This window comes from Galleria mellonella, unplaced genomic scaffold (genome assembly GCF_026898425.1).
Source record: "Galleria mellonella isolate WM207_F2 unplaced genomic scaffold, CSIRO_AGI_GalMel_v1 utg176, whole genome shotgun sequence".
Lineage (NCBI taxonomy): Eukaryota > Metazoa > Arthropoda > Insecta > Lepidoptera > Pyralidae > Galleria > Galleria mellonella.
In genome coordinates, this window is record NW_026442019.1 from 481,638 (window position 1) to 494,699 (window position 13,062).

General features: G+C 30.8%; 1 protein-coding gene across 1 annotated transcript; it reads right to left on the reverse strand.

Moving 5' to 3' along the window:
* Positions 1-11,477: 11,477 nt before the first annotated feature.
* On the reverse strand, positions 11,478-11,816 carry LOC128200349 (snake venom metalloprotease inhibitor 02A10-like). Its single transcript, XM_052893513.1, has one exon. It carries the CDS (start codon positions 11,814-11,816, stop codon positions 11,478-11,480), a length of 339 nt encoding a protein of 112 aa, XP_052749473.1.
* Positions 11,817-13,062: the final 1,246 nt, after the last annotated feature.

The window sequence follows — 13,062 nt, forward strand, 5'->3', positions numbered from 1 at the left end:
GAGGAGTCTAAATGTATAAAACCTAAATATGTGAAGAGCTTCAAGTAAAGAACCTAATAGATACGTTATTTGTATCAGTAAATTTAGATAAAGTATCTATTTAAAAGATACGAGTTAAAATATCTAAATGGAAGTTCATAATTAAAAGTTTAAATGTATGAGTATAACATATCAACAAGCGAAAGAGCCTAAGTAAAAAACCTAAAGCGAAATGAAGTGAAATAATTTAAGCATTAAAATGTAATAAATGCAAAAAGGAATCCTAAAATAATTGTCTAAGTGTAAATAAATGATTAGATAAAATCCCAAGTTAATTAAATATTAAAATGAAGATGTTCAAATAAATTTGTTAAAATAAATTTAAACAATACGAATAAAACTTTATGAAGCGTCTAAGTAATCACAAATACATATTTCATCTAAAAAATAACCTAGTGTTCATTGAATAAAAAAATAATAGTCCCTAACAAAATTCAAATAAATTTAATTTTTATTTATTAATTTTAATCATAGAAGTAAAGCTTATATAAATAATAATTTATCACCACCGGCCCTCCTGTCTGACAAATTTTGCACGGCCCCCCAATTTTAAGACTCCTATAAATATGTTGCATAAAATAATACAAACGGCCCCATAGTTTAAAACTCTTATCTGTCTGACAAATTTTGCACGACCCCCCAATTTTAAGACTCCTATAAATATGTTGCATAAAATAATACAAACGGCCCCCATAGTTTAAAACTCTTATTATAAGAAATTATTTTAATATACTTAAATTACCAATGACTATTTCTTAATACTCTCAGAAATAACATGATCAATAAGTTTTATAATAAAATATTATGTAACCCCATTAGATAGGTAGATAGACACCCCAAAAGATCACAACAGCAAACCTAACACAAATACAAACAACTACATTAGATACATCAATTAATTTATTTTGTATAATAAATTATTATTTCAAAAGATACAAATATTTTGTGTTATGTGCAACTATAAAGGACTAAATAAACTAAGTGTGCGCAACATCTAAATATGTAGAATGCTTAGGCATGTAGAGAATGCACGCGTATAAACAGCCTACAAAATCCCCCTTTGATATAAATATAAAGTTTTTTTTTTTTTTTTTTTATAAAATGTCTAATTCGAAATAAGTGAATAATCAAATAGAATCTGAAATATAATTGTAAAATGCAATAAAGAAATTATGTGAAGAACCCTAAATAATATATTTATAATAGCATCCTAATTAATTGTTGGAATTAAATTTAACAATATGAAAACATTTAATAAAATTTTCATATTTAGATAATTAAATAAGGTAACTAAAGGCCCTAACTAACCCTAATGATATTTTATGAAACGTCTAACTTTCAATTTGAAACCCCCTATAAAACATTATATAAGCTATTTAAACATCTTAGGATGATCAAAATCAAATCATAATTATTTAATTTTTTTTTTTTTTTATATATATAATCAATGTCACTGCATCATAAAAGTTTATGAAATAAAAGTCAATTGGATATTTCCTCAGAAATAAATAATGTCATTAATTCATCTTAAATAATTTCTTTCACAATAAAAAGAATTTAATAAATTTTATGTATAAGTCATTATAGCATAATTATTGTTTATAAAATTTATATAATGTTAAATTAATAGTTCAGTAAGTATTGAGAATTAATGAAGCAAAAGAATAATAAATGTGTCCTATAGCATAAAATTAGATCAATGTGAACTGAATATAACCTAGTAAGCTATCCTCACTACTATTGTTATGTACCTATTAGTGTAATACTTAATATTATTTACTCAATTGATATAGAGTAAAATAAAATATAAACCAAATCATGTAAATTTGTTGTATAATTGACTCCAATAGGTAACCACTGAATGAATTTGATAAATTAAATCCTAAGAACATGAGATAACAGTAAAATAGGCTATTTACCTATAGACATAGAAATCATGAAATTAGGTCCAAATCCTAGATCTATGACGGAATAATTATTTAGTCATAATCATCAAAGTTGGTTTTGAGTTATACTATTAGCAGATATTACTGTTTAACTTTATACTCCTTCATATTTTAATAACCAATCCCTGAAGTCACAAGCTCCAATTGTGACCAAGTGCTCTTAATGATCTGATATGTAAATAGCCATGAACCAATTATATCCTGGTCACGGCACCAATTGTGATGGTCCCCCCCTACTGTGTGTACCCCTTTATTATTATAACTACCCTCTAAACTAAGCTACACATGGAAAACCTACAAAGCCTAAGAAAAGCCTACGAAGGCTTTACCTAATGAAATCTATGAAAATATAATGAAAATCTACCCTAAAGAAAGGCCTAACACCCTCAATATAGTCCATACCTATATTACCTTATACACCCTAAACACCTATGAATCTTAAAAAACCTTACAATAAACACATAATATTGAACAGATCTTTAGTAGAACACTTGATCATCTGGCCAGATAAATAAATGTGTGATCGTCTAGTAATGTAGGACCCGTTGTGTGTGTAATAACCAAAAGGTTCTTTAATTGGTATATGATAGGAGTTAAATAATGAAGATGATTAATAAATATTTAAGGATTAAGAATAATTAATGAATTATACTCATAATTCATGTAACTATGAAGTTAGAATATAATATATTAATTTAATAGTAAATTACAGAATAACTGTAATAATAAAAAAAATGGGGGAGCGGTCGGGCCCCTCACACGCCCGGACCAGTGGAAGACTTTCCAACTATCTATAACTCTTCCTCCTAAAAGGTAGGGAAGGGTATTACTATTTATTAATGCACTCTGATGGTAATAAGGGAATGAGTATTCTCAGTTCCAAACCAAACATAAGTACATTTACTTCAACATTACAGTGGCTCCACCAGCCCCACGATGCTTCCAGTATAAATTAGTGTTTGCCAGAGGCAAACGGATCGGAACTGAAATCCCAGGATCACTCCGACACGAGAGCTTACTCATGGGCGATGACCCTTTCAGTCCTATATGGCGACATAGAGATCACCCACTAACAGTACGAAACTGTTTCCCAGCGTCACCCTGTTACGAGCTTACTCAATGGGGTTTCCCTTCGGCTCCACAAGAGATCAGACCAAGAAGCGAGATCACCCAGACACCAGAACTTACTTTGTTGGGACATAACCCTTCGGCCCTATAATGTGACATTAGAGATCACCTGTGAAGACAGTCCGATAGAGATGAAGATTTGTGTGATAGGGGATACCTTCCACACCCTGGAATTGGCCAAGCCATATAATGTTGATAATTGCTATATCATAACATAGCATTGTCAATTTAATATTATTTACTTAATACCAAGAATACTCAAGGTTCAAGTTACATCTGTTGATTAGGCCAGAGCCTAAGAACGAGTAGTCCAACCCATAGGTCGAGAGCTACTAAAAGTAATGAGTGCTATTGAATGAACTATAAGTCCAGTCAATTATATATAATATTATTGTTGATTAACCACATTGTGAATTAACCAATTATTTATTCAGAGAGATATATCTAAAGGAACTATAAGTCCTTTAAAAGACACTGATTAATCACAAGTTAACAACGTCTCGTGAAATAACCAGTTGGATTTTCTATAAGTTTGAGGACACTAAGTCCAACAAGCTATTATTGTGTTGAGAGTAATAGAGATCTTTTGTAATATTTGTAGAGGTTTGATTAATCACATTGTGAAATAATCAGATTAAATAATTATGTAGCTTTATAGAGAGGACTAAAAGTCCTAATTGGTTGTTGACGTAAGTACTGATAAATTACACATTAAAGTGCCAGGTCAATTATTATATATAGGTATATAGGAAGGACAATAAGTCCTATTTGTGTATGTTGTAGTAGTAGAGGCAATATATTGCATAATTATAATGTGAAAGATATAGATTAAATATATATTTGTATAGAAAGGACAGTAAGTCCCATACAATTATTGTAGCTGTACTATAGTTATACTATATCTACTTCCTTTTAGTGTCTTAGTAAACCTATTTACTAAGAGGATTTCTCAGATAAACAAGTGTTTTAGTGTTTAAATCATCAAGATTAAATCCCTAAGAAATTAGGTCTTTAAATAATTATCATATCATTTAAGTGAAATTTCTCATATAAATAATTCCAATATTTCCCCTACAGTTATTATAAAATAACAGAAAATTATATAAATTTTCTATAGACTTAGATATAGAATCATAACGTGTATAATCTCCTTTTGTTTGACATCTGTCACATTAATGACGTATTGAATGACGTATTGATGTATTGAATTGAATTTTGATTATCTATCACAACTGTCAACGTAACAAATACTAGCAAGTTTGTTTATTTGTATTTGTTTAATATAATTAAATATAAAATCATCATATATCAACCGTAATATACAACTCAATTATCAGTGACATAAATAATCATGGTTTACACCAGAAATAATTAATAGTATCCAGTAATGCTGCAGTTTTATATTCATATCAGAAGCCAAGCTTACTTTCAAATTCAAGAATGAACAGAAGATTAGAAGTTTAACATTCTTATTGCAATTGTACTTGCAATAATATATACATACAGTACTAATTATCAAGAACACTCCTCAAATACATGTGTGGTGAAGATTTCCCAATATGCTATCTATTTGATTCCTAACCTCTAATGTAAATTTATTAAAGAAGTGAATAATCAGTGTTAGTGTTTACTTTATTAATATTTAAAGTAATTGTCCTAACTTGATATTAATAGGATAATATCTCCTTGGATACAGTCCGACATAAACATATAACTCAATAATTAAATTTATAAAATACTAATATTATATTTTACCACTTGTATATCTCCATACTATTCCCATAAAATATTCAAAACATGTATATTAAATATAAATCCAGTAAATATTCACCAACATTAACCCTGTCTGAACTTGTCTAGTCAATATAACATGAACAAACAACACACATACAAACCTTATCGCCAGGACAACTTCCTTTCTAAATATGAGTAAAATACATAGCTTCACAAGTGTCATACAGTACCAATTTTATACTGAACCTCATACCTAATTAAGAGTAACTATAGTCAGAGAATCTTTTAGTACTTTTATTACCATTAGGAAATAAATCCACACCTATAATATCAGCATAATTAAATATTATTAGAAACCAGTAATACATACAGAATTGTTATTATCAGCTTGCTTACTACAATAAAATCAATATTAAAGTTTATAACAAATCAAGACAAAATATCTACTTATACAATATAGGCTTGTTTACCATAAACACCCCACAGTCACATGAATTTATCTAGTAACACAATTAATAATGTATTAAAAGTATTACATTCACATAATATCACTTGCAACAGTTAAGCTGTCTCTTTGTACATCTGGTGTAAAACAAATCCCCACATGTAGTCATGGGTAATCAAATATAGACTAAGAATCATTAATCTGGTCGACCGAGTAATGGTATAAAAACACTTCACCATGAAGCGTTAAGTATGAACAGATATTCCAAACCAACACTGTAATAGTGTAATAAATACAAATATTTCATCATCATCATCGTCTTAACCATCACCAACCCACGACTGAACACAGGCAATTTCCACCGACTGACACAAGGAACGGCCCCACAATACACATAAAACAGTCACTCCAAACAATGGAGGTAGCCCACACCGCACTTGCATTTACAGGGTCGCCACTCAATAACCCCTCTCTCTCATCAATGGCTGTTTCCCTAGCAATGAGACCAGACCATAGTCACTTTAGTCTATTATCCTCAATAAATAAATACTTTATAATAACTAGATATGAAACTAGTTAGTATTGTAATAGTTCAATAGTTGATTCAATAAGTATTTTCCAAAACTGGACAATTAGAACATTGAATCAAATTGATGAAGTTCTATCAAACGACCATATAATTGGATTTTGTATATGAGTAGAATAACGTAAGTACGTAAATTATATTGATGTAAATTTTGTTCAAATGTGATTGCATTTAACGATATACGCATTACCTAAAGGTATATGGACTCGACTAAATACATATTTTAATAGTTGTTGGGAAAAATATTAAGTATAGACTTTGCCTGTGATCACAGTCAAAAATCTAACTACGTAGTAATAAATGGAACAAGCTCACCGGATTCTCCAGTCTTCTATTGATTAATTTCAGACACTTAATCCATAGTGATACACTAAGATCTCAAACCCCTTCATCGACCCAGTCCCTCCTAGATCTATATCCTAGTTATTTTTTTATTTTATTGCGCAATCCCTAAAACACGACTCCCGCGCCATTTGCCGTCCCTTTTTTTTTCTTTTTCTTTTTTATTGCGCAATTCCTCAAAAGCGACTCCCGCGCGCCCGCCGATCCGCCGTCTCTCTTTTTTTTTTTCTTTCTATTCTTTCTCTAATAACGTCATAGATTATGTCACCGAAGGGTAGATATTTCAAAATCAGATTTAGCCTATTATTCGAACTGAACTTTTCTTTAAATTCAATTTAATTATATGTTAACGTATTTTGATATTTTATATTAAATTGATTATCGAATTTATAAAACTTTAAAGGCTCTCATAAACCTTATTAAACTGTGTTGTATGTATCTTTTTTACACCTGATGATAAAAAGGTAAACTATAATTTGGTTATATATAAAATATAATATATTTTTGTTTAATTTATTTAATTTTCTTGTGACATCCACTACACTTTGGAAACACATCAAAGGAGTTTCCCTTCTGTGTCAATATTTCATATATGGTAACGTCTTCTCTGTACGCTATTGTGAACCTTGACTTTAAAGTTTGTTTATATTAAATAGCTCAGCTTTCGCAGTGGTCACCCATAGGAACCCTTGTTTCTTTTCTATGTACTTATATGGTATTAAACCTATTGTACTATAGGCGAACCGTCACAGCGACCATTGAGGCTGTAGGGTATGAGGGTGAACTCCCTGTCGATGGCGATGCATTTAAAGTTCTCACTCCATCTAGCAAATATATCCTGATATTTGTTCAATTAATAGCGGTTGGCGGTTATAAACAAACATGTCAAACATATGAATGCTTTCAATATGGCATGTCGCTAATTACTGCCAACCGCGGAACGGTGATGTAGCATCTTGTACTTGATGATGCGTATCTGATGTGCGTTGTACACTAAATTGCAAATACATGCAGTGTTGTGTCGTTCCAAAATCTAGTAAGCGAACAAAGATCAGTAAATATGTATGTAAGAGAAGGAATAATAGAGAAAATAAAATATTTTTCTCTACTAATTTTTAAGATTAAATAATTAATTAATGATGTAAATAAATAATTATGCAATTAATTAATTAAATGTACGATTAATTTACCAATTAGGTAATTGATTAATTGTTGTGTAATTAAATAATTAATTGTGTAGTTAATTAATTAACTTTATTTATTTATTTATTATATATTTATTTATACTTTATCGTATACAAAAATTACATTTCTATAATTTATTTTGAGTAAAGATGTATAATAGGCGAGCTTAATTCTGTAAGAATTTTCTTCCAGTAAATCCTGAATGGGAAAGAGCGTTAATTAATTTTTTAAAGCTGTTTATTTCTTATGTTACTATTATCACAATTTTTGTGTATCTCTTGTTTCAAATAAAGAGTTTATCTGTCTAAATAAAAATTCGAAAAAAAGTCTTTATAGCACAAACGTGTGAAACAGATATATAAACGGTCTGACGGTAAACGGTTACCGTCGCTACGTACGTCTACAATACAAGACTCCCTACATAAATGGCAAATGAACAGATACGTTATCGCTACAGTCTACGTAAGATAGAAAAATATAGCAATATAAATCTTGTCCCTAATGATGTTGCTATAGAAGAAAATTGTCACTCTGTCTCTCTTTTTTTTTATACAACTTAGAATGACAAACAAGCTGACGGCCCACCTGATGGAAAGTGGTAACCGTCGCCTATAGACATGAGCAGTACCATGGACATAACAGTGTATACTGTTTCGCCTGTCTGTGTATATTTTTCATAGATATATTCGTAATCCCATTCTGACATACTGGAAATGTAATCATGATAAGATAAATAATGTAATATAGTATATATATAATTAGTCCATTGCCCTAAGGTTGTTATGAAAGTCTGCTCTCAGTTATAACACCGCCTTACTGTACTTATACAGCTGTACCGTTACGTTTATTAATTGTCTTGCTTATTTCCTATATTGTATAATGCAAATAAAGTATACTCATTCATTCATTCATAAATAGATATATAAAACAAATTCTCTCTATTAAATCTTACTACCTCTAACTTTAGTACTATTTTCCTGTGTTCTCTCTTCGTTTTCCTTCGTCATTTTTTTTTTGTATGTGTGCTGTTAAGTATGTGTATGTTATGTATATATTTAATTGTGTATATATATATGTATGTGTATGTATGTATGAATGTATATATGTTTGTATATGATAATATTTATATAATAGTGCGCCACCTACCCTTTGTCTTTTTCTCAATGTCCTCTACCCAAAGGTTGTCTGGAAGATTATTTAAAAAAGATTAGCGATAAGGCCGCCTTTTGTATCACTTCTCATTAATATTTACTGTATTTGTTATTTCTCTTTTTACTTGGTGCAATAAAGTATAAATAAATAAAATAAATATATTTTATTTTGCACTTACAACTCACAAATCACAACAGACGTAGATAGTAATACACAAAAAGTGAGACAAAAAACAATTGTTTTCCCTTTTGTGTGTGTGCCATAGCAACACAAAATAATCATAACAAAGTTTCGTCATCGTCGTCATCGTCATCGCTTTGCCCTCGAAAGAGGTACAGCAATAAGCAACAAACAATTGGAAAAGAGTTACACTAGTGTGCGTGCAATGTAAATGTGTGCAAGTTTGAGTTCTGAATTTATACGGAATTAAAGTTGTAAAAATAGCAAAAATTCTCATATTTATAATTTTAATTCAAATTTGTGTATGTTCAAACATTATTTGGATTAAATTACATATATTTGTTTACTAATTCTTTTGCGATATACGTGTATTACATTAAAAGAGATAAATATTTAAAATGAAATTACGTGACAAATATACAATTTTGTGTTTTATTTTTAAAATAATTTACCTTATATTCAAGAACAGCGCACTTGAAAATGTAAAAATAAACAGAATTTATTTTGTTCATAATCTTGCCAAATCCTTTTCGAGCTTATATTTAGATGGTTATCTAAATGAATGGCCAACTTATCTATCTCTCTCCAACATATGTGTTATTATGTTTTTTCTCTTTTGTATTACAAATATGTTTTTTTTACCGAATTATTTGTATCTCTATTTTCATAAATTCGTAATTAAATTTAAAACTTGTTAGATTAATTTTCTTCAGATTTCCATACATAATATCGTTGCTGTATTTATAATATAAAAGTGTACGCTATCTCTTTAATAAAATAGTAAATCCAGTAAGCTGTATCTTGCAATTGTATAAGCTTAAGGGCGTTCATAATTTTATTTTGTTTTTGTATAATTTATTTATTTATTTTAAAAAACCAACAGCGGTTTACAAATAAAATTAACAAACATTTTATCATTCTTTGATGGAAACAGTAAAGAGTTTTCATTCATTCATTCATAACAAGGTACGGCAACGTCTCAATTATTATTTAAAAAAAAAATTAAAAATTACCGATGTTTCTAATTGGTTATTAAAAAATATTCTGCTTGCAAACTAAAAAGTTCATTATGTAATAATATTCTTATTACGCTGTCACTGAAAATTTGGATTTTTATGGCAAAAATGTATTTGAAAAATTTCGAAGCATATTATGAAGTAGGTGTAAAAATTTTACCGATAGATACGAGTCTTAGATTATATACAAGTGTATATGCAGCGTATTTTACGATTAATGTTTATTTCTTTAAATATTTACACTTTTATGCACCATTTATAAAAATAATAAATACAATAAATGTTAATGAGAGAAAATGGCGGCCTTGTCGCTAATCAATCTCTTCCAGACTTTTTAGGTAGAAGACATTGAAAAAACAGACAAAATGTAGGTGGCGCACTATTATGATGAAGAGAGAACACAAAAATATAGTACTAAAGGAGAGTTAGTAAGGCTTAACAGAGGTTTTGAAGCTAGTGAGGCAGCTAGTGAGTGCCACAGGCGACTACGTGGACAGTAAAGAATTTAGAATAAAAGGAAGAAGAATTAGCGGCAGATTTATAAATGATTTGTCTACGTTTTACCATAATAAGCAGAGTTTTTTTTTTTTTAATAATTATTTATAAACACTAAAAAAGGTTTAATAAAGTTTTTAAAAATTGTCAGATAATTGAGATGTTGACCACATTTCGGTGAGGAAAAGTTATGAACGCTCTTAATTCAATTTAGAATGTATCCTACGTAGATTGTCTGAGACTGCAATACCAGATGAGGGTCAAGGAGTCTGCTATTTTTGCTGAAACAAGTACAGAATATTGATTTCTGATAGAACGGCCGGCATATTGTGTACTAGCTGGAAATTGGTAAATTGTTCGTGGAAATTTAGATAAAAATGATTCCAGGAACGAGCCATCTTTTTTAAGGGATTTTATTTGATGACGTTTATGAGTTATTCGTAATGAAATAATGGAGTACATAGAATCATCATTGCCAGTGTTCATTTTCGTTGTAATAAAATCTTGTTAATGATTCCATATTTCCTTATTCATAAACTTCCAAATATTAAAATGATAGGTATATAGTGTTCTTAGAAAGAATAAAATACGCTAAGAGACGAAGAGATGGTTTTCATCGATTTAAATAAATTAAATAATTACTTTTTATCACTATGTTACTAGGCAACTGAGAAACTATGTGCTGGAAAGTAATAAGATACAGTTTTTTTTTATAAAACTTGGAATGGCAAACAAGCTGACGGCCCACCTGATGGAAAGTGGTAACCGTCGCCTGAGCCGTAACATGAGCAGTACCATGGACATAACAGAGTATACTGTTTCGCCCATGATACCCCCAATGCGTTGCCATTCCTGAGAACTCAGGTGTTATTCCTCTGTACCTAGTAAATTCACGCCCTTCAAACCAAAACACAGCCATGCAAACACAATTTCTTCACGGTTAAAACACGAATGGGACAGAGGTACCCAAGCAATCGACTTTTGTACAAAGTCTCCCTCCTCTCCTATTATTCTACTATTCTATTTCTATTCTATTTCTATCCTATTTCTATTATATTTCTATTCTATTTCTATTCTATTTCTATCCTATTTCTATCCTATTTCTATTCTATATCTATTCTATTTCTATCCCATTTCTATCCCATTTCTATTCTATTCCCATTCTATTCCATTTCTATTCCATTTCTATTCTATTTTTATTCTATTTCTATTCTGTTTCGATTCTATTTCTATTCCATTTCTATTCCATTTCTGTTCCATTTCTGTTCCATTTCTGTTCCATTTCTGTTCCATTTCTGTTCCATTTCTGTTCCATTTCTGTTCCATTTCTGTTCCATTTCTGTTCCATTTCTGTTCCATTTCTGTTCCATTTCTGTTCCATTTCTGTTCCATTTCTGTTCCATTTCTGTTCCATTTCTGTTCCATTTCTGTTCCATTTCTGTTCCATTTCTGTTCCATTTCTGTTCCATTTCTGTTCCATTTCTGTTCCATTTCTGTTCCATTTCTGTTCCATTTCTGTTCCATTTCTGTTCCATTTCTGTTCCATTTCTGTTCCATTTCTGTTCCATTTCTGTTCCATTTATATTACATTTCTATTCCATTTTTATTCCATTTTTATTCCATTTCTATTCCATTTCTATTCTATTTCTATTCTATTCATCTACAACATCTGCAACATAAGGAGAAGCAAGCTGAAGTGGCAAAGGGCTGGTCACATAGCTCGACAACCGATGGGGAAGAAAAGTTCTTGAGTGGCGACCACGTACGGGTAAACGCAGTGTAGGACGACCCCCCATTAGATGGAGTGACGACCTGAAATGCATTGCAGGGAGTCAGCGGATGCAGGTGGCTCAGGACCGTTCTTTATGGCAGTCTGTAGGGGAGGCCTATGTCCAGCAGTGGACGGATAATGGCTGAAATGATGATGATGATGATGAAGTTTTAAGAGGGATGCTGCTGCTCATCCCTCGACCATTAAAATACTTAGTCGCCTTTTACAAAACCCACGGGGAAGAAAGAGATGAATCATACATAAATATCATACCGGGACCGGATAGATATTATACCTAAAAATATCGCGTACTTAAAAATTACAGTCCAGTCGAGAGTTTCCCCCGTTTTGAACTAGTTTCAAAATAACTTTACTAGTATCGTATTTAGACGTCGTAAAATGTATTTTAATGGTAACTGGCGTATCCTAGGTATGATCGTATAGTAAAGTTTTATAACAAATATACTCTTTTCTTAAATAAAATAAACCGATATTATATTTTACCAGAGGGAGACTTTGTACAAAAGTCGATTGCTTGGGTACCTCTGTCCCATTCGTGTTTCAACCGTGAAGCAGTTGTGTTTGCATGGCTGTGTTTCGGTTTGAAGGGTGGGATATGGCGTGAATTTACTGGGTACAGAGGAATAACACCTGAGTCCTCAGGAATGGCAACGCATGGGGGGTATCATGGGCGAAACAGTATACTCTGTTATGTCCATGGTACTGCTCATGTCTATAGGCGACGGATACCACTTTCCATCAGGTGGGCCGTCAGCTTGTTTGCCATTCTAAGTTCTATAAAAAAAAAAAAAAAAAAAAAAAAAAAAAAAAAAAAAAAAAAAAAAAAAAAAAATATTTTTACTGGTTATACTCTAAACCGACTTTAAATGGTTATTCGACTAATATAGTAACAGCAATAGTTGACTATTACCACTGCCTCTAATACTTTATCTGAGGGGGGAAAGGGATTGTTAGTAATGGGGACTGAGAATCCCATTGCTAGCAATATACCCAACCAGGTCGACCTCCTCGCGGTTCCCCCT

What these genes read in the sequence shown, in the direction of transcription:
- LOC128200349 (XM_052893513.1), bottom strand. Translation starts at nt 11,816, where the DNA reads ATGGAACAGAAATGGAACAGAAATGGAACAGAAATGGAACAGAAATGG.